We start from the raw sequence: 21,830 nt of genomic DNA, 5'->3' as shown, positions 1-21,830 counted from the left end.
AGGCGAGGTTCGGGCCGCACGTGAACGTAATCTGATCACTACCCGGTGAACCCCTACTTCCTGCGTGAGCCGGAAGCAGCTGTCGCGGACGACTGCTGACGTAAGGCGAGGTTCGAGCCGGACGTGAACGTAGTCTGATCACTAGCCGGTGAACCTCTGCTTCCGGGAACCGGAAGCGCAGCTGCCGTAAACGGCTGCTGCAGACACCAACCTTGCTGTGGCCGGATCCCCGGAGGGACATGCACTGTTGCGCTACCGCAAGCGGAAGGCAACAAATGCCGGCCAGGAAGAGGAGAAGAAGGTCCCCGCGGAACCATCCAGAAAAGTCACGGTGGACAGCAGCCCGGAGTCTGAAGGCACAGGCATCAACAGATGCCAAGAAGAGAACGTCGCCTAACCCCCAGGCGGGGGGCAGAGCTGGCGACGATGTCCGCCGCGGCAAAGTCTCGCGAACGAGGGAATCTCTTTCTGGAAATAAGCAAAAGATAAGAGTAGACCCCAGAGCACTAGACTCTGGAGCCGAAACAGTCGTAAAACGACAGCCTTAGAGGCAAAGACGGACGGCAGAGAGCCAGACGGCCAATCGTCCGTAGCAGAAATCGGCACAGAAAAACGTAAAAAATTTTTAATCCTGTGCCAAAACAACAACGATAGAGTTCTTTAAAAGAAGAGGATGCTGAGGATTAGAGCTTAGCAGGGCCCAAGCCCTAACCCTCGGCCTTAGCTCCCTCTAATTCTCATAGACGGCCATGTTAACGCCGGGAGAAAAATCAACAAACAACTGAAAATAGCAAAGTCCAAACGGACACAAACATTTCAGAAGCAAGCAAAGAGGGCAGCTAAAACCGGCTTAGGAGCTACCGAAGGCAGCTAAACAACACGCTATACAAAGAGTTAAGCGTCCGAGTACGGACGAAAAATCAGCATAGCAAACAACAACGTGCTAGCGAAAGATGGCGACCAAGAAGGAAGCCACAACCACTGAAAATAGCCAAGTCCGAAAGGACACAAACATTTCAGAAGCAAGCACGCAAACAAACTAACACAAGCGTAGTAGCTACGAAATGCAGCTAAACCATACACTACAAAAGCGTTAAGCGTCCGAAAACGGACGAAAAAACGTCAACATAGCAAACGCCACGTGTTAGCAAAATGGCGACCAAGAGGAAGCCAACAGCCACTGAGAACTTCAAAGTCTAACAGACGTAAGAAATTCTCAGCAGAAGACAAAAACAAGTCAAAGACTATAAAGGAAAGATCTCACCAGCTGCAAAGCCAGCAAGAAGACGGGCGCCGAGGCCGGTGGGTGTCGGCAGACACGAAAACAGCCAGAGCAAAGCAAAACACGACCTGTCCTCTCAAGTGATAGAAGTCGATTGATCTGTGTATCATGTGACCAGGCACCAATAGTGACGTAGTTCACCCTAAGGGGAGGCAACCTAGTGTGGCAAGTACCATGGTGCTGTCACTTTTTTAGTTGGGGTTGCTTCCCTTATACCTAGACGGGTAGCTTTTATCAGACCTTGGCATCTCCAAGTGTGTCAATGCTAATCATGTGATTCGGAGTAAGAATATGTAATTTAATCTCTCGCCGAACGTGGGGACGAACTCACGCTGACGGCGGCCAACTGGATACAAATCCAGCGCGCTACCGACTGAGCTACATCCCCGCCCGAAATAAACAGTAAATCTGGAGAGAAAAAAACAACAGGTCTCATAAGGGAGGATGTCTCAAATTTGGGGGGTCTTAAATGGGGGGGGGTTCTACTGTACATACCCCCTTCGTTCTTCTTGGCGGTCTGAAGCAGAGAGCCGCATCCTCTCAGGATTGTTTTCAGCGCACGCAGGCCCCAGTCGTAGTGCTGTTGTGGGGACAGCAACTCACTGAAAGAAATATAATGAATTAAAGTAACGGTTGGTTGGTTATTTTTTGGATTGTCTCTTCAGCTGGTATTGCTATTCAAGACCGATGCAAATTTGTTTCTTTTTTCAGTTCAAATGGCAAGCTCCATGCTTAAAACTATTTACAATCAGGTCTGTAAAACACACACACAAAGCAACAGAGGGAGAGATGATGTAAGAAAACATCAGACTAACAGACAAGACAGACAGGCAGGCACACTCACACACATAGACAAAGCCAATTACACTAAAATAAAGACTTCAAAACAATCAACTCACATCTACTTACATCAAACAATGTAAAACAGCACACACAAACCAACACACACACATGTACCTTGAAACAAAACCATGCACACAAACACAACAACCAAACACTCACTCTTCAGATTACCAACAGGACACAACAGAATGCAGGCACATCTGTTCAACAAACTGAAGACAGGACAGTCACAGATGTGTACTTGCAACACTGCACCAATGACAAGACAGGACAGTCAGAGATGTATACTTGCAACACTGCACCAATGACAAGACAGGACAGTCACAGATGTGTACTTGCAACACTGCACCAATGACAAGACAGGACAGTCAGAGATGTGTACTTGCAACACTGCACCAATGACAAGACAGGACAGTCAGAGATGTGTACTTGCAACACTGCACCAATGACAAGACAGGACAGTCAGAGATGTGTACTTGCAACACTGCACCAATGACAAGACAGGACAGTCAGAGATGTGTACTTGCAACACTGCACCAATGACAAGACAGGACAGTCAGAGATGTGTACTTGCAACACTGCACCAATGACAAGACAGGACAGTCAGAGATGTATACTTGCAACACTGCACCAATGACAACAGCACACCTTCTACAAGCATGCCCGCTGCAGGAAAAAAGAAAAACACAGCTTGGCCGGATGAACCCCCCCCTGCAGGAGAAGCTGTTTGGCGACCTGGTGGCCCTTAAAAAGACGGTAGCATCAAGCATGCTACAGGAGTGGATGTCCATAATAAGGGAAGGAGAAGAAGAAAGCACTCACTTTGACAGGTTGAAGACGGCCACCAGTTTGCGACCAAGACTCTTGGCAGCCTTGAAGCCCTCCGAGTAGAGGATGACCTCTGCGATAAGGTCGTTGTCCGGCTTCGACATGGCCACGGGACGGAACAGCTGCTTCAAGTTGTCAGGCAGCTTGGATCGCCCTCCGTACCCTTTGCCCGCAGGGTTCATGGTGATGAAGATACCGGAGTTGTGGTCGATGTCGATCTAGACAAGATCCAAGGCAGTCATGAGATTGTCAAATTGTAGAAAAAATGTATTTTTTACAAGTAAAATGACTATTTCTAAGAATACTCACCTCAATTTAACTAATAGGAGTTACCTTACTTACGAGTGCTAGACTGAGAAGCGTCCTATGTTACCAGTACTAGACTGTAAACAAGGTCGCTAACTCTAGATTTCCGTCGGTATACCATTTAGGGGAGTAGTCTCCCTTTGTCGGTAGTACCTCTCTGCGCATGTGCCAATGCCCATAATCCCCAGTTTCAATTCGAAGCTATTAAGTCAATAGCGGGGTTGGTGGGAGGGTCTCTGGTTAAATTGAGGTGAGTATTCTTAGAAATAGTCATTTTACTTGTAAAAAATACATATTTCTTTCGAATACATCACCTCAATTTAACTAATAGGAGAATAGATAACAGGCTGGAGGGTTGACTTTCGATCGGTAATCTAGTGTCACCTCACCCGACTCAGCCCATTTGTCCGGAATCCCCCCTGTAAAATCGGGGGAAGAAAAGGATAGATCATCGGACTGAGAAGCAAGAAATCCTGAGTCGGGCGAGTGGCAAGTTGCATTGTTGCCACTGTGTCAACTTGCTCCAGAAAGGGACAATCGAAAGAAAGTCCCACCTGTCAATGTAGAGCTGGTTTCTACTCGATGGTCGTTACTATTCCTCTGATCACTTGTCTTTATCAATGTTGGGTTATGGTTATGACTTGCCATTATGCGCCTTGAGCGACCCAACTCCCCAGCAACGTAAAGTTCTGCAGGCGGATCAGGTGAACGACCTAAAAGATGAGGAATGGTCAGAGATAACAATTCCTCTAATACCTTGAACTTATCACCAAGGTGCGTCTCTGCGACTGATCCTCCATTTAAGGGAGATTGACAGAGTTTCCAGAGATCCTGTAGAATTCTGGTCTGAGGCACCACTTTCCATGGCAAACAATTGTGCCAGTCGCATGAATGAATATATATCCTCTCTGAATTTACCTCTCTAATGAGGATGGTAGGCACAGATACCAGTGTAAATTCAGGCTGACTTAGCTGTTCCTCCTGCGTGACAGGAAGTAAGCGCAAGTGCGCTCAGCAGTACGGTCACTGTCTGCACCTTTCCTGTGCCTGTCTCAACGCATGTGGGGGCTATAAGCCTACCCTTAATGGTTATAGGTACCATTTGTCCTAGAATAGCCAGTGAAATACAGCCAGCTGTATTGCCTTTACCCAAGGGGAAAACCTGCTTCTTACTTTGAAATTCCACACTTATAGCGTGAGGGGGTCCCCAGTGACCATGGGCATCTCTGAGCCCTTATTGGCTGAATGACCGCTCTTGTCTTACTCAAGAGGGTGCCATGCCTGGCATGCAACTCACTGAGAGGTCCCATTTGTGATTTCAGCAGGACCGTTTACTGGCTTGATCAGCCAGGTCCTTGATCTAGGTTTTCTGTAAACATGGTTGTAGGTGGCATCTGCTGGGTTGTCTGCCCAGCATAGGTTTTGTGGGTTCTGGGACACTCCAGATTTCTGTAGAGCTCACAAGTTCTTAGATGACTATGCAGTGATGTTCTCCGGCCTATGGCCGAAGGTGCACTATCTTGGGCTGATGCAAAGTTCTGCCCCCTGGTAGTTGAACTCACAAAGATGTCTTATGTTGTGATCTCAGTAGTACTTCTGCCTAGATCACCCAAGTCCATATCTGGATTATCAGTAGGCGTGGCTGCGGGCGGCAAGTGTTGCATTGTCTGACCAGCATAGCTTTGTGAGCTCTGGGGCACTTCAGCTGTTTGTGGAGCTGAGCTCTAGGGTGACTATGCAGAGTTGTTTTCAGGCCCCTGCCTGAGGCAGGAGGTGTACTCTCTTGGTCTGATGCATAGTTCTGACTTGACAAAGGTCTTAGTCAGCACCCGAGTTGCCACGTTTCTCGCCCAAAAACGACGCGTAGCCGTAGACTGGGAGTGAGTGAGATAGGCTGGTGTGGTATTCCTGGCTCCAGCTAGGATCTCACTGTGTCTCTACCTCAGGCTCTTCGAGCGAGGGAGAAAAGGCTGGTGTGGTATTCCTGGCTCCAGCTAGGATCTCACTGTGTCTCTACCTCAAGCTCTTAGAGTGACACAACTTATACTCACCCAATAACCTTGTGTCACCGTAGACTGGGAGAGAGGGAGATAGCCTTGTGTGGTATTCCTAGCTCCTGCTAGGATCTCACTGTGTCTCTTTCCTCCAGCTCCTTTAGCTTTTGAGTCCAGGCATCTGAGAGTCTACATATGGATATGATGGACACATTCACCCACTGTCAAAGGTATTGCCGCACTCATTATGCCTTTCGGGGGAGGAATACCTCTAGGTCTTATCTCTGTGGTCCAGGGATCTTAGAGCGCCAGTTGTAAGAGGCAAACGAAGCTTGTCCAATTCAAGGTTTGGTTGGAAGGGGTGGCTAAGCCTTCCCAAATCCAAGTGTGTCTGTGGCCGTACCCAATACCCCTAAGGTAGAGGAAGCTCTTCTTGTTCCAGGAAAATTTGACTCAATGATGGAGGGACGTATGGTTTACCGAGTCCAAGATGTCTGGCAGCACTAATCAATCCGCATGGGCTGAGAGGTCCTCCTTGATCTATGAAATCTGGCCCATGGATCTCATAGTGCGGATGGCTGGCCAGACCTCAGACTATCTCTCAGTGTCCTTCCTGGAAAGTCCATGGAAAAACGGGCGGAGTCACCTCGGGAGACATTCCCTCTTTAGTCAAGTCTGTCCGTCTCTGAAGCATGACGTAGGTTGAGTGCTGTCCCTGTTGAAGGGTTTTGCCTTGACTTGGTTTGTTTGCTTAACGCCCAGCCGACCACGAAGCGCCATATCAGGGCGGTTCTTGACTTGGTCCAAGGATGATAACCATGAGGTTTTGTAGCCTAAGGACTGCCTGACCCTGGGGTAGGTTGTCTTCCAAAAGCTGCTGATCATCTCAGGGGCACCTGCCCAGTGATCTTAAACGGCCCATCCCTTCTCTAGGACGTCTACTGTCGTCTCTCCTGTTGATGCTTCTGCCAGAGTTGTTACCATTATCAGTCGAGATGTGACCTGTTACAGGTGTCGGACATCCTCTGTTGAGTGTCGACTGTACAATCTGACATTTCTATCATCATCCCCTGGCTGATGCGGGTGTCAGATGACATTCAGGAAGAAGGGGCAACTCTTACAAGTTGTTACGCTGAGTCCGTCCACAGGTCATGAAAGCATTCTGTACTTGACGATCTCAGAGCACTTCTTCCCCCGTCTCTGCGTTATCTCCAACAGCTCCCCGCCTTGTGATGTAGCCTGAACATGCTCACCCGTGTTGCCCGACGCTTGTATGGCAAGATTCTTGGGCCTGTTACCCTGTTGAACAAGCTCCACTCCAAGTGTGAGTGATCTTCAGAGTCGTTTCCTCAGGCAAATGTCTTGAGACACTTTGATTCCTCGTATCTTGGTACGCAGTGTCTGTCTTGTAGCTGTGTATCCGAAGGAGACATCTAGAGACCTCAAGAGCTTGCAGTATGCATGGAAACTGATGTGACTACTATACCCTGTTCAGTTGTCCACCGCTGTTTGACTGGTGATCTGTATGCAGATTGCAGGTGCCATCTTGTTACTGGTAGGGCGGCTCCCCGGTGTGAAGGTTGTAGCCTCTAACCATTAGCTCTCCATTCCAGGTGATGAAGATAACTAGGAGGCTCTAGGCATTCTCCTCACACTCCCAGACTTCTGTGTAGCCGGGCACTGCTGAATATGGTCAGGCGTGAAGTGTTGGTCTAGTTCCAAGAGCGTTAAACATTAGGTCTTCCTCAGTCCGTCAGGAGGTGGTAGACAGGCAAAGGGGGGCGGGAGCTGTCCTTCCGGTGCTGAAGCATCGCTACAGGCAGTTTGCAGCACTGAATACTGGTAGTCAAAATGCATGAAGCCACCATCATGATGGGGAACCCTGGCAAAGATAGTGGTGGGAGGGGCCCAGTCCTGTCAACAGCCGTGTTTCGGGGTCACCTCAAGGGAGAGGTTGCAGACGAGGCTGTAGCTACCTCAGGGAGATTCTACTCATGTTACGCCCAGTGGACGTCTTGCCTGACAGCTGGAGGGTCTGTCATAAGCTGTCGCAACGATCCTGGGAGTTATCAGGGCGAAAAGGAAGCCTGTCTCTTCCTGTGCTTACTGGAGGTATTCCCCCAGAGCGCCCGACATTGTCTGTTTGGTAATGACTACGTATATATAAATACATGTCAATATGACTTAATTCCCCCTCGTACTGATAACGGCATGGATGTGCCAAGAGTTTATCCAGTACCTTTCTCATGAGAGTAGCCGCTCTGTCTAGGAGGCATAGTTAATTGTGTGTTGTAACAACATCCGTTTAGCAAATATGTTATATTTTCCATAATATGAAATGATAAACATTGTATCCCTTGTATGAACCTGACTAGAGCCAGTGTTATTTAAGGGCGGCCTCTTATTGTTAGGTCCTGTTGTCTACTTCTGAGAACCTAGTCGTAGGATTAGGTGACAACAGTAGAGATGTGGCCTTGTTAAAGGTCAAAGGCTTAGGTTTTGCCTACGAACCAGGAATAAGTAGAGGCATGACAACATTATAGGAAGCTCCCCTGTGAGTATTATTCAGAGCCTTGCTCGAACTTGCATGTTGTGAAAACTCAGCTGAGTGTAATACTCATGTGTTAACAACCAAGTTTATTCATGCCCCTAAGGCATGGTTTCAACTGTATATTATTCATAACAAGTCATTCAAGTGTAATGTACATCAATTGTGCACTGGAACAGAACATAAGTATATATGTGTGCCTGTTCTAATTGAATTTGAAGAGCTGTCTCCTGGCACTGTGGTATCAACAGATTTTAGCTGAGTGTAAATCTCAAAGTGTAAACACTTGAGTTTATCCATAAGTTAAATCTTTTACCACTCAGATAGCTGATTTAAACACTCCATGAAAATGGAATTTGTAACATCAACTGACTTCTTTGATACCCTTTGCCAAGAAAAAAGGATTATATCCCAATAAAGATGTCCCATCTGTGTTTGCATACACTTTAATTCTTCTTTGTCAATTTAAAATTTTTTTTATTTTTATTTTTTTTTTTATATATATTTATATATATATAATGTGTATGTATGCACGCATACAAGTTTACAAGTTAATCAAGTTAAGTTGGCAAGGAAAGTATTCTTTATCCAATTTGAAGAAGTACCACCACGTGGTCTCTGTGAGTCCACCATGATCATCTGATAAAAATACCAAAACCATAATCTGCCAACCGCAGAAAACATCGTTTCCCAGAAACATAGGAGAGAGAATTACTTGCCTTTCTCTGAGAGTAAAGGAAGTTCCCTCCGTAATATTCCCGGAGGCGCATATCTCAATCTCAGTGTTTGGTTTTCTTTCCAAGCGGGCGAGGTTTGTTGTTGTTATTCTTCGATACAACCCGCTTTCAGTTCTATCAGCGTTCAAGCGTACTGCGGTCCGTATCTACGCTGCCCGCAAAAGTCATCGCAGTTTGTAATGACCGAAGTATTCATACGCCATATGTAACATTCGCGGGCGCTCTGTGCCTTCAGTTCAATCAGCGTTCAAGCGTACTGCGTTCCGTATCTACGCTGCCCGCAAGAGTCATCGCAGTTTGTAATGACAGAAGTATTCATACGCCGTATGTAACCTTCGCGGGCGCTCGGTACTTTGTACGCCTAAAAATTCGGATCAGAAATGCGCTTCCGGTCGGGATAACGCGCATGGTAAACCTCGCTGTAGTTGATAAAAAGCTGTTAAAACGCAAAAAACTTCCGGGTAATTTCGAAGTTGAAGGTCTTGTTCGTATTCCTACATTGATGTGTAGGGTGACCTGCCGTTGCTTTCCATTGAAAGCGGCAAGGTAAGTTATCGTTCGCGGAGTTCTATTGCGCCAATGAAACCGGTCCAACCGCTGTAAATATCTGTTCGACATTCGTAACGACTGAGTAAAGAATAGTTGTCGTTCAATTGCATGTTCACTAGTTAAAAAAGACAAGTAACGGAGCCTGTTAGGCTCTGTGTGTCAATACCCGCTATTACGAGCTAGTCGTGTGACAGAGAGTTTTCTTGCACACGAGACTGTAGATGTTTCACGACGGCTTTAGCCGGAGTGAAACAGCAGCAGTCGAGTGTGCAAGAAAACTCTCTGTCACACGACTAGCTCGTAATGGCGATTATGTCTCACAGCTTCAACAGAGGAGAGAACAAACACGTTTTGCGTACTCCCGCTTGATAAACCTAAACACAGGAGCAGCCATTGTGGAGAGATCTACTTTTTGACGAAAGTGACCGAACAACTATAAATGACGTCTCGGAATATGTGAATGACGTCACAGTCATCGTCACAGTCTGTATCTTTTGAAGCATCGCAATCTTCATGACGTCTTTCTGTGTCTGCATCCGCGAAATGTTTGTTCTTTCCGGGATCTTTGTCATCTATGTTCACAACTCTGTCCTTATAGTGTCAGACTAACAGGCCTCCTGAGCGAGCCACTTTCCAAGGGCAGCTAAACTCGCGTATGGAAACAGTACTGTCGTCTGGGATGCCGTTTTCAGTATTCTGAGCGTTGGAGAATTTGTAAAGAGAAGAAACGATAACAGCAGGAGAAATAAAAGTCGTGTGTGCATTTTGGGGGGACGATTTCGAGTTTGAATCCGTTCTTGCACATGCTCCAAAGCGCGTAACATACAATCTTGCACACGTTTGCTTTAGTAGTGGCAAAGAAGGAAAGCGTGTGACATCAAGGTATCATTGATGATTGAAGTACCTTCTACTTATGACCAAGTAACTTTGTTACATTTTTAAGCCGTTTCACTTTCATTTTCACGGTTCGTTACGTTGTTCAACGTGATGAATCATTGAATGTATACGGGCGTAGTAATCGCCCTTAAAAAGGAAAGCCCAAACCGTGATTGAAGGTGAATGTTGTAGTTCCTGTGAAGGAAGTCTTCTTAGACGGGAAAGGTCTAAATACACGTCTAGCTCCCCGTAGCAAGAAATTGAAACTGGGGATTATGGGCATTGGCACATGCGCAGAGAGGTACTACCGACAAAGGGAGACTACTCCCCTAAATGGTATACCGACGGAAATCTAGAGTTAGCGACCTTGTTTACAGTCTAGTACTGGTAACATAGGACGCTTCTCAGTCTAGCACTCGTAAGTAAGGTAACTCCTATTAGTTAAATTGAGGTGATGTATTCGAAAGAAATATGATGTGTGAAAGCATAGCCTCAGGTGCACGAAACAAAACAGTCATGAGATCGTCAAAGTGTAGAAAAAAACCAGTAAGCATAGGCTCTGGTGCACAAAGCGAAAGAGTCATGAGATGGTTAAATTGTAGACAAAACTGAAAGCATGGGGTCAGGTGCACAAAAAGAAACTGGATGACACCCAACTGGGTGTGAACAAGCCTCGGGATCTGATTGCTTGAAATCACCGCAAATCTCAATTTCAACCAACCCAACCCCATGGCTGCATAACACTCATTTGAGTGGCACCCAGTTTTACTTTGTGTTCCTCAGCTCTGGCTGTTTTAAAAAAATTTTTAAATGATACAAAATCATGCAGTCTGGGGATCTCATGAATGTATCTGTGGTCCTCTAAACATTTGTTTTCATTTCAACAATATTTCATGTCTGCAAAAAGGGGAGATAGTTCACGCCTCCTGAAACAACACTCACCGTTTTCCCCAGCAGCTCGACATGGGGTGCCCTCCCTTTGATGGCATCCTGAATGACCTGAATCTGCATGGACACTGCCGACAGCACGGCCTCTTCGAGACGGTTGAACTCGTCGAAGCAACCCCAGGCCCCGCACTTCACCAGACCCACAAAGATTCGACCCATGGACTTGACGTCGATGCCCTCGTCACAGTTGAAGACAAGCACCTGACGGCCGAACTGACCACCCAAAGCTTTGACGGACTCTGTCTTTCCTGTGCCGGCCGGCCCGTAGGGGTTGCCTCCCATGCCCATGTGCATACCTGTGAAAAGAATAAAAAAAACTCGGGAGTTAAAATTAAACCACTCAAAAACGACTCCCACATAGTTTGCAATGTGATTATGCCATGTTCTACATTGAAAGTCTCAAAATAGCTTTACATTTATGGATGCTGAGAAAGAAAACCTGATAAAGGTGGTACTTACAAGGGAGTGTCACTGTACAATGTTTTACAACTATGACTATAGCAGCAAGAAGGCAAATGAACTCATTATTTTTGAAAGCTTTTTGTCTCCCCTTTTCCCTTCTTTTATTCAGAATGAATTTCAATCTTACTGAAGTTTTAAACAAACATGAAAAATGTAATGCAAAATAACAATGTACTCACCAGAAACGTGGACATTTAAACATGATGGACTAGTTTCTACCCAAGGTATTGTCAGCAAAGAAAAAGAGAGATGTCAGAAAGAGACATACAAAGAATGTATTTGACCCACCTTGTGTGAGAGTGAGGTAGCACTTGTCGGTGAGCGGCGTGTGCACCAGCTTGGCGGCGTTGCCCTGGTACTCGTAGGTGTACTCGAACTCTGAGTCCACCATGCGCATGTGGCACTCCCCGTTCTTCACCATGCAGTACCTGTAACATCACAATTAAAATAAGGTAAAACAATAAGAGCAAATTGACATTGTCGTGGAATGTTGGAACTCGTTCTAGACAGCTTTTCAGGAGAAGGTCAAAACTGATTATTTTTTAATTCTTCTTCTTCTTCTGCGTTCGTGGGCTGAAACTCCCGCGTACACTCGTGTTTTTTGCACGAGTGGAATTTTACGTGTATGACCGTTTTTTTACCCCGCCATTTAGGCAGCCATACGCCGTTTTCGGAGGAAGCATGCTGGGTATTTTCGTGTTTCTATAACCCACCGAACTCTGACATGGATTACAGGATCTTTTTCGTGCGCACTTGGTCTTGTGCTTGCGTGTACACACGGGGGTGTTCGGACACCGAGGAGAGTCTGCACACAAAGTTGACTCTGAGAAATAAATCTCTCGCCGAACGTGGGGATGAACTCACGCTGACAGCGGCCAACTGGATACAAATCCAGCGCGCTACCGACTGAGCTACATCCCCCCCCAACCCCCTTTTTAAGACCTCAAAAATCCTTCAGGTTTGATAAAAATGGGAGTCTTAAAATGGAGGTAAATTTCCAGTGGCTTTGAGCCAAAAATCTGACAAAATAGGGTTTTAAAAGGGAGGGAGTCTTAAAATGGAGGTAAATTTCCAGTGGCTATGAGCCAAAAATCTGACAAAATAGGGTTTTAAAAGGGAGGGAGTCCTAAATTGGAGGGTTCCAGAGTATCAATCGCCTTGTCAATATCTAACTAACTAGAGCCATTGCCTTAATAAGTTGTGGATGGGGTCACAGGCTAGCAATACCTTACAAGCAGTTCACAAATGAATCTCCACCCACATTTCACAACAACAAAAACACCTACCTGAGTTGTTTCTGCCACAACCAGTCGCCAGTGCTGGTAGCGTTGACCTGCATCAAGTGCTGCACCACCTCCATGTTGTGAATAGTGTCCAGAATCAGGGCCTTCAGTTTGAGGTCCAGCACAACAGCCTCCGGCCCCTTGGCGCCCCCTAGGTCCACGTTGGTGTAGCCCTCTAGCTGAGACTCCACTTCCTTGGCGTACTGCCGCAGACTGTTTCGCTTGATCGCCTCCTCGCAGTTCTCAGTGAAGCGCACCATCTCCGCCACGCACAGGATCTGGGGGGGGGGGGGGGGGGGGGGGAGATAAGAAAAATCATTAAAGCTGAAGAATGCTGATAAAGCAGATTATTTATGCTTCGTGGCTCCTTGGTAATTGAAAGCTATTTAGAAATATCTTCTCTCCTCCCAGTTCTCAGTGAAGCGCACCATCTCCGCCACGCACAGGATCTGTGGTGGGATGAGGAAAATTATTAAAGACTAGATGAATACCCGCTTCGCCGGGTACGGCTTCGCCGGGAAGAAGTAGAGCCGAAAACCCGGCTTTGCCGGGTGTACGACGGCTTTTGCCGGCGCACCGTACGAAGGAAGGGAGATAAACGCGCAAAACACTGGAGAAGATAAGGAAGAGTTACTGGGAATGGATGCACAGAAAAACCAAAATCGGTTCAGCGCTGCGCGCTGAGAGCACGCACGTGTTCAAAATTTTCCACGATTGTGTCCGGGGTCTACCTGAATATGCCCACCAAATTTGAAGCAGATCCATCAAGAATGGCCGTGAATCGTGAACACACAGACAGACAGACAGACAGACACAAGCCGTATATAGATTTAGATAAAGAGTACCGAGAAAAGTTCTGAGATCTTGGTAACAGACGATTTTTGGAAATAACTCCGTTGGGCTTGTACAGGTTGTGGAAGAGATGTGCACATGTTTCCAGCTCACCCCTTCATTGTTTGTCTGCCGTTTTGCAAGAAAGGGTCACTCTCCAACAAACCCATACAAACCTGACAGAGTTATTTTCCGAATTCATTTATCGAAAGCTATCTAGAAATATAATGTGTCTATCTTGTATTATATGCTTAGGCTTTTGAAAGAAAGAGGGGACACAATGCCTCGCCAAAGAAGAAAAGGAGAAAAAGGAGATGGAGAATAAAAATCGACAGAAAAAAAGCTTAAATCGAAAGGTTTGGACAATAAAGTCCAACACCTGCTGACCTGTGATGGGTATTTGTTGGGGTCGAGGCCACCCCTGTTGGACTTGGCGTCATTGAGACATTCTCTAAGCAGTTCTTTCAGCGTGTTCTTCATCTCGTCTGCCAGCTTGGACAGCCACACCTGGAAACAGAAGGTAATATTATCACAACATTTCCAACAGCCTAAAACTTGCAATTTCATTCCATCACTTCTGGTAACTTCCAACTTTGAAAATCTTTAACTTATGGCAGAAAAAGAGAGATAGAAACACTGAGACTGAATGAGACTGATTGAGTGAGAGAGAGAGAGAGAGAGAGAGAGAGAGAGAGAGAGAGAGAGAGAGAGAGAGAGAGAGAGAGAAAGAGAGAGACAGAGAAAGAGAGAGAGAAAGAGAGAGAGAGAGACACAGAGAGACAGAGAGAGAGAGAGAGAGAGAGAGAGAGAGAGAGAGAGAGAGAGAGAGAGAGATGGGGGGGTTAGACAAAATACAAAACAAAACAAACACTTTTTTTATTCATTTGCACTGACCTCCTAAGCTCCATCTTTTACTTTCTTTATTTGGTGTTTAACGTCGTTTTCAACCACGAAGGTTATATCGCGACGGGGAAAGGGGGGAAGATGGGATAGAGCCACTTGTTAATTGTTTCTTGTTCACAAAAGCACTAATCAAAAAATTGTTCCAGGGGCTTGCAACGTAGTACAATATATTACCTTACTGGGAGAATGCAAGTTTCCAAAGGACTTAACATTTCTTACATACTGCTTGGCTAAAATCTTTACAAACATTGACTATATTCTATACAAGAAACACTTAACAAGGGTTAAAAAACAAAGGAATACTGTACTCACCAATACAAGAACGAGACAAGACGGTCCGAATTTTCGCTTATGGAAGCTTCTTAACAAGGATAAAAGGAGAAACAGAATCCGTTAGTCACCTCTTACGACATGCTGGGGAGCATCGGGTAAATTCTTCCCCCTAACCCGTGGGGGGTCACAAGCTCCATGATCTTGACCTTATTCTTCAGCCGCACGACCTAACCCTCCCTCCTCCTCTCCTCTCAATTCCACACAACCCCACACCCTCTCATTGCACATGTACCCAATTAATTTGCACTGACCTCCACAAGCTCCACGATCTTGATCTTGTTCTTGAGCGGCACAACCTCACCGTCAACAGACTTCATGGCCAGGATGTGCTCGTTGGAGTCGTCAAAGATGACGCTGTGGATGCCGGCGAACAGCTTCTTCAGGTGGGTTTGGATGACCGTGGGGTTGGTGGACTGGCCCAGAATCTCCAGCAGATCGTCATCACCGATGAAGTAGAAGCGAGGGAACTGAGATCTCTTTTCCTGTTGAGGAGAAAGTGAAGAGAAAGTGTTAGATTTGGTTGTCGGGATCGTAAACAAAAACAATCAATCTACAATCAATCACAGACAGTTAAAGTTAAAGTGAAGCTTCTACAATTCAGCTTGTGATGACCTGCTGTAGAGCGGCTCAGCGAGCTGGCGTTTGAAATATCACAGACCACCTCCCATTATAGGTGCCGTTAGAGCGTCCATACAAACCCAGGGAAAGCCAAACGTACATCGTTAGATGGTTTGAGATCGAAGAGGCTTTGTATTCTTTGGCTGCTGTCTGCTCTCTCTGATTGCACTTGTCATTTACTGGCGTCTTCTACCGCTCCGCCTTACACAATCAATCAATCAATCAATCAATCAATCAATCAATCCATCAATTAATCAATCATTCGTTCCAAAGTAAATACAAAAGAGCCTCCACCAACCTCCAGGAACTCAGTGAGCGACTTCTGGCAGCGTCCCAGCTGGTCAAGGGAGGTGGTCAGCAGACTCTTCAGTCCAGTCTGACTGACCAGGGACAGCACACGGTTGTCTCGGTTCACGTCGTTCATGATGGCTCTGTGAAAGATAAGGCAAGGAGATACATAGGACGCTCATTTCACAGAGGCAAGAATTGCTTGCAGCTAGCAGCTTGCTATGCAAGAAAGCGAGACTGTATAAGAAACAATTTTGTGCTCGCCAGGCAAGAATTTAAACATGATTGACTGATACAGAAAGAATCATCTGCACTAGCCACGAACAGCCAATGGGATTGGCAGCTGTGCAGACGCCATGTTTTCTTGCTTAGGGAGCACCTCCACAGGGACACTCGCCTGCTCACATATTCTCTCCAAATTCTAGCCTTGGTAGAGGCGAGTGTTCCCCAAGAATCGTTACTTTCTAGCTTTACTCCCTTTAGTCGCCAAATCATGCAGCTGAGAAATGGGGGACAGATATCAGTTTTCCATAAGATTTTTTGCTGTCAAATTAACCTCTTTGGTACCTCAACTTTCTATAGCGAGCAATCCCCCACTTACAAATCCATGCAGAACACTGTGCTCCTTAAGAATGCTAGTGACGCATACATATGACCACTGTTCGATCCTCCCAGCTCACCTGAAATCATCGTCGACACGCTTGAAGCAAGCATGCTCCTTGGGAAGAGCACCTCTTATCACATAGCAAAGAAGCGCAAAATAAACAAGAAAATCTTTTCACCTGGTAGCGAAGTGACAAACAACAAAATCTTCTCAGCTCACCTGAAATCATCGTCCACACGTTTGAAGCGAGCCTGCTCCTTGGGAAGCGCACCACGGCCGAAGATGGGCTCGAGGTAGACCCACTTGCGCTGGATCTGGTTGAGGTTCTGCAGCAGCTCGTCAAGGTCGGCCAGACGCTGCTCCCATACAGACGCCTTGTCCTCAAAACTCTTGTAGTACGGTGAGTCCTTTAGGGACTGCAGCAAGCTCTGGTTGTCTCCCACCTGTGCAAAGAAATGTGAGAATGTGAGGTTGAAGATATAATTCATTTTCTTCCAAACAATTTGATCAAAATGGGCAAAGAAGTTTTTCAGCAATGACCAAATTTAGCCTTGTACGGGGAGTCTTTCAGCGACTGCAGCAAGCTCTGGTTGTCTCCCACCTGTGAAAAAGGGCAAGAACGATTGAACAACACAGAAAAAGACTTGCACAGACTAACTACACTAAGTACAGGCCAATCTCCCAATTTAGCCTCATGTGAGCTTCTTTTTCACATGGAATCTATCTCAAAAGTTTCACTCTTTTTTCAGTAAGTGAAGTCACTTCCACACGGCTATTTCAGGAGATAGTCAGGTAAAGAAGATTTGGAGACAGATTTCCAGATTGTTCCAGATTTTTTCATGAAGCTCAAAACAATTTTTTACCTGATTGACGAGCTCCTTCCAGTCTTTGATGAGGGAGATGTTGTTTTTGTGACTGTCCTCGTAGTCGGTGAGGGAGAAGACGGCTCCTGCTCCCCACAGCTCCAGTTCTCGGATGGCTTCCCTGATGGTCACTTCGCCCTGTGCTCTCTGGTTCAGTTCCTGTCAGGGCACAATTTTGTCTCAGTTCAGTCCCAGATCAGGAAAAATAAAATGCATGAAATGAGAAAAAAAAGAAGAAGAAAAGAACAGAACAGAACAGAAAAACTCTCCCAGTGGAAATTAGTGTTATTGAAAAAAATGAAGCAACATTTTGCAATCTGGGGTTATATGGGGATCTTCAGAAGGATCACTGGAGCTTTAAAAATGCCAGATATGGCTAAAAAAAATATTAATACAAATATGAGTCAGAAAAGCAAGAATGCGAAGAACATCTTTCAAAAGAAAATGTTGGAACATCTGCGTATTGATTTCATCCAGAAGCAGTGGAGGGACTACAGCATACCTTCAAGGCAGAAGCGTTCTTGATGATCTCGTCGCTGGATGCCAGGATGTGACCGAAGGTCAGTTTGTCCAGCGTGGTGCCGCGCGGCATCTTGAGCATGCGGAACAGCTCGGCCCAGTGGTCCTGTGACAGCGGCTCTCCCCGCACCCACTTCAGCACAGGCAGTACGTTCTGTGGACAGAAGACAAATGAAGAAATGTGAAATTTGCAGTGGAATATCCGTGTCCTGGTAATAACCCAGTGACTGCCGGAAGATTGGGTAAAAAACAAAAATCAATAAAAAAAATAATAACATACAAAGTATGACAATTGTATCAAAAACTGAGAAAAGTCTCCAGGGGAAGCTATCATCTTGCTGAAAATGCAAAGGGCAATGTACAGCGGGTTTTCTCTTTGTCAGAGCATTTATTTTTTTTATTTTTTTGATTCATGTTTACATATGAGGTGCATGTGGTTTTGTATTGGGCGGAAATCACGCGAGCTGTGTCCTATGGATGTTAGCGAAGTCTTCAAAAGCAAATTTTTTTTTCTTGTTTATTTTTTTCAAAAGGATCAAAACAGTAATACTCAATTGTTTTCTTGGCCTAAACAATGGACTCACCTTGTACATGTCGATGTCTTTCTGCAGCCTGACTGTCATGGAGGTGGGATCTTGAGTCTTCAGCTTCTCGTACCAGTTGCCCAGAAACTCTTCAAAGTTGTACGCCTTGGACCTGGATAAAACAATAGAGAATTTCTTACAACGCTGAACAAAACAAGCACTGGTGACAAATTGGCCAATTCAAGTGTGTGGAGGCAATAACCTGCACGCCAGTATAAACTTGCACAAAAGACGAAACACAAACAAAAGCATGCATGAATACACACATACACAAACATGCACATGTACTAACTTTACTCTCGAATTTTTTTCTCTCAGAAAAGTGTAGCTTTGTCGGAAATCCTCGGATCCGAGGAGAATTCGCATGCCTGAGAACAATACCTGAAAGAGATCCAGTCCTCCTTAGCCAGCTCCTGCAGTCCGGTGTTGAACTCCTCGAAGAGCGACCACATGCCCTCGTACTGGTCCAGGTCCATCTTCAGCTCCTCCACAAACACAAAGTCCGGCTCCGGCATGTCAAAGTGCGTGCAGTCAGACCTGGAATCACACAAGAATAAATTTGTAAGAAATTACAGAAAGATTCATTGTATTTCTTGACAGGCCGAAGAAATCTAGGGGGAACTAATTTTTTTCCCAGGGAATAAGTAATTCCCATTTACCCAGATATTAGGTTGCCTAATACGGACAGTCATCTTTTATTATTCAAACGGTGCGGGCGACATACCCCCCCCCCCTCCTCAAGCTAGGCAATTGTAAGGTTTGGTAATATAATATGTAAAATAAACAGGGGGGGGCTCCACTGCGTTATGAACAATAAGACAAGTCCAGGGTTCCTGCAGGGCAGAGCTGATACAATTCAAGGAGTTTTCAAGGACATTTCCAGGACCAAATAAATGCTTTTCAAGGACATGATTTTCCCCAAATTAATGCAAAGCACCAAGCTTACCTTCAGTTTTTCAAGTCATCAAGTTTCTGGTGAATTTCTATTAGTCATTCCGTAGTTGTTTCCCTTGCCAACTTCCGGGAAGGGAAGCAACTACGGGTGACTAGTAATAGTTCATCTGCTTTCGTTTTCACTCGATCTTTTATTCTCCCAAAATGTGTACTGTATTTGACGAAAAAAAAGGGGGTTGCATTTTTTTTTTAAATAAGACAAGCTGCTGACGAAATGTATAGACAACAATTTGGAAAAATCAAGTACTTTTCAATGACTATTTAACAAAACTCTATTTTCAAGCACTTTTCAAGGCCTGGAAAAGGTTTTCCAATTTTCAAGGAGTTTTCCAGGGTTCAAGGACTCTGTACGAACCCTGCAAGTCGCGTAAGGCGAAATTACTACATTTAGTCAAGCTGTCGAACTGAATGAAACTGAACGCACTGTATTTTTTTCACCAAAACAGTACAGCTTCGTCAATCCCCGCGAAAAGGAAATCGCTCACCTCCCACGTGCAAAACGCAGTGATATGCACACGCCAGAATAGCGCGGTTGCGTATTGTGCTAAGCAGGAAAGCGCGCTTTTCTGTATTCGTGTTAACTTTCTGAGCTTGTTTTGAATACAACCTATCATATCTATATGTTTTTGGAATCAGGAAACAATAAAGAATAAGATAAAATCATTTTTGGATCGATTTCTCAAATTTTAATCGTAAGACTAATTAATCTATTTTCGTTAATTGTGATCACATTTTAAGAGTAAACATGACATATGTATATATTTTTAGATTCAGAATGTCATGAAGAATATGATGCAATCAATTTTAAATCTGTTTGCGAAAAATCGATTTTAATGACAACTTTAATGAGCAAACTCATTAATTAATTTGTAAGCCTCCAAGCTGAAATGCAATACCAAAGTCCGGGCGTCGTCGAAGATTACTTGACCAAAATTTCAACCAATTTGGTTTCTTCTTCTTCTTCTTGTCGATCACTCAGATGGAAACGTAGGTTCTCCGCGCAAATGTTGCCGTGCGCTGTTGGTCGTCCAGACTGCCATAGAACTTCCCTTGCACCGTGGTCGCCTCCGCCCAGATCTGGCTCCTGAGGCCATCGTGTAGTGGGCAGGTCTGCAGCAGGTGTTCCGTTGTCATGCTGCCTGTTTGACAAGGGCACTGGTCTGACTGGCCAATTCTGAACTTGGTGAAAAGGTGGTGTTTCATTCGGTTGTGGCCTGTCCGCAACCTGAATATGAGGACCTGCTCAGACCTTGTGAGCAGGTGAAAGGCGTCGTTTTTGTTGTAGTGTAACCACTTTTTGTGTTGCTTGGCCTTGATGATGGTCTTGGCTTCTTTGAAGGTGGTTGATCTGTCATTCTGGTCCTTCGAGCGTGACAGTGCCGCCTCAACTTTCACGAAAAGCCGGATATGACGTCATCAAAGATATTTATCAAAAAAATGAAAAAAACGTCTGGGGATATCATACCCAGGAACTCCCATTTAAAATTTCATGAAGATCGGTCTAGTAGTTTTCTCTAAATCGCTCTACACACACACACACACACACACACACACACACACACACACATACACCCTCGCCTCGATTCCCCCCCTCTACGTTAAAACATTTAGTCAAAACTTGACTAAATGTAAAAAGCAAATGCTTATATGACTCGCTTTCGTTATGTCCAATTACAGTGGAACCTCCCTTTTAAGACCCCCTGTTAGAAGATTCCCTCCCCTCTAAGACACAGCCCCCCCCCCCCCCCCCCTCTACCTCCAACCACTATACCGGATTCTGGACTCCCTCCTCCCCCCCCCCTCTACCTCCAACCACTATACCGGATTCTGGACTCCCCCCCCCCCCCCCCTCTACGTCCAACCACTATACCGGATTCTGGACTCCCCCCCCCCCCCCTCTACCTCCAACCACTATACCGGATTCTGGACTCCCTCCCCCCCCTCTACCTCCAACCACTATACCGGATTCTGGACCCCCCCCCCCCCCCCTCTACCTCCAACCACTATACCGGATTCTGGACCCCCCCCCTTCTACCTCCAACCACTATACCGGATTCTGGAAACCCCCCCCCCTCTACCTCCAACCACTATACCGGATTCTGGACTCCCCCCCCCCCCCCCCCCCCTCTCTACCTCCAACCACTATACCGGATTCTGGACTCCCTCCTCCCCATACGGACAGACCTGCTCAGCACTAAGACTCACCGATTACTTTTTTTTAGAGTTGCCTCCCTTGTTACCAAGGTGATGCGTAGTACAGCGTTCTAGCACTAAACTGAAGTAAATTGCTATATGTGAGTTGGGATAGGATATGTAATTTAATCACATACACCAGTTTGTTCTTGGCCTCCTCCAGCTCGGCGAACTCCTGTCGCTTGTCCTTGATGATCTGCACGGCCTTCATGCACGACGCCTTGTCGCCCTCCAGAGCGTCGTCGCCTGGCTTCAGCTGGTGCCACCTGGCGGTGAACTTCTCCACGTCTTGCGTGAAGGCCGCCACGCGGGACTGAACGTTGCTCTTCATCACCTCCACCTGTGGGGAAAAGTTTGGACGAAATTTGAAAAGTGTTGTGTGTGCTGGGGGTTACACAGCTGTTCTTTGCTTGCATTTTAGTTGGGGAAAGGGCAAGTTAACAATAGTCAAGGCAGGTGCAGCCAAGCTCGCTTGCTTGTCATA

At 45.9% G+C, this 21,830-nt stretch overlaps 1 protein-coding gene across 1 annotated transcript in view; it reads right to left on the bottom strand.

Moving 5' to 3' along the window:
- The window catches only part of LOC138968419 (cytoplasmic dynein 2 heavy chain 1-like), a 124,884-nt gene that overhangs the window by 75,610 nt on the left and 27,444 nt on the right, over positions 1-21,830 (bottom strand). The window contains exons 21-34 of the mRNA XM_070340997.1: positions 21,484-21,686; positions 18,581-18,736; positions 18,200-18,311; positions 17,599-17,769; positions 17,097-17,255; positions 16,453-16,676; positions 15,640-15,772; positions 14,975-15,205; positions 13,875-13,994; positions 12,660-12,934; positions 11,662-11,801; positions 10,906-11,207; positions 2,948-3,171; positions 1,778-1,884 (exon numbers count right to left, since the gene is read on the bottom strand). Coding sequence (XP_070197098.1) covers positions 1,778-1,884; positions 2,948-3,171; positions 10,906-11,207; positions 11,662-11,801; positions 12,660-12,934; positions 13,875-13,994; positions 14,975-15,205; positions 15,640-15,772; positions 16,453-16,676; positions 17,097-17,255; positions 17,599-17,769; positions 18,200-18,311; positions 18,581-18,736; positions 21,484-21,686 — 2,557 coding nt within the window. The remainder of the gene's footprint in view (positions 1-1,777; positions 1,885-2,947; positions 3,172-10,905; positions 11,208-11,661; positions 11,802-12,659; positions 12,935-13,874; positions 13,995-14,974; positions 15,206-15,639; positions 15,773-16,452; positions 16,677-17,096; positions 17,256-17,598; positions 17,770-18,199; positions 18,312-18,580; positions 18,737-21,483; positions 21,687-21,830) is intronic.

The sequence above is a fragment of the Littorina saxatilis genome, linkage group LG6 (genome assembly GCF_037325665.1).
Source record: "Littorina saxatilis isolate snail1 linkage group LG6, US_GU_Lsax_2.0, whole genome shotgun sequence".
NCBI lineage: Eukaryota > Metazoa > Mollusca > Gastropoda > Littorinimorpha > Littorinidae > Littorina > Littorina saxatilis.
The sequence above is the reverse complement of the archived record's forward strand: the minus strand, read 5'-3'. Positions and strand labels throughout refer to the sequence as shown.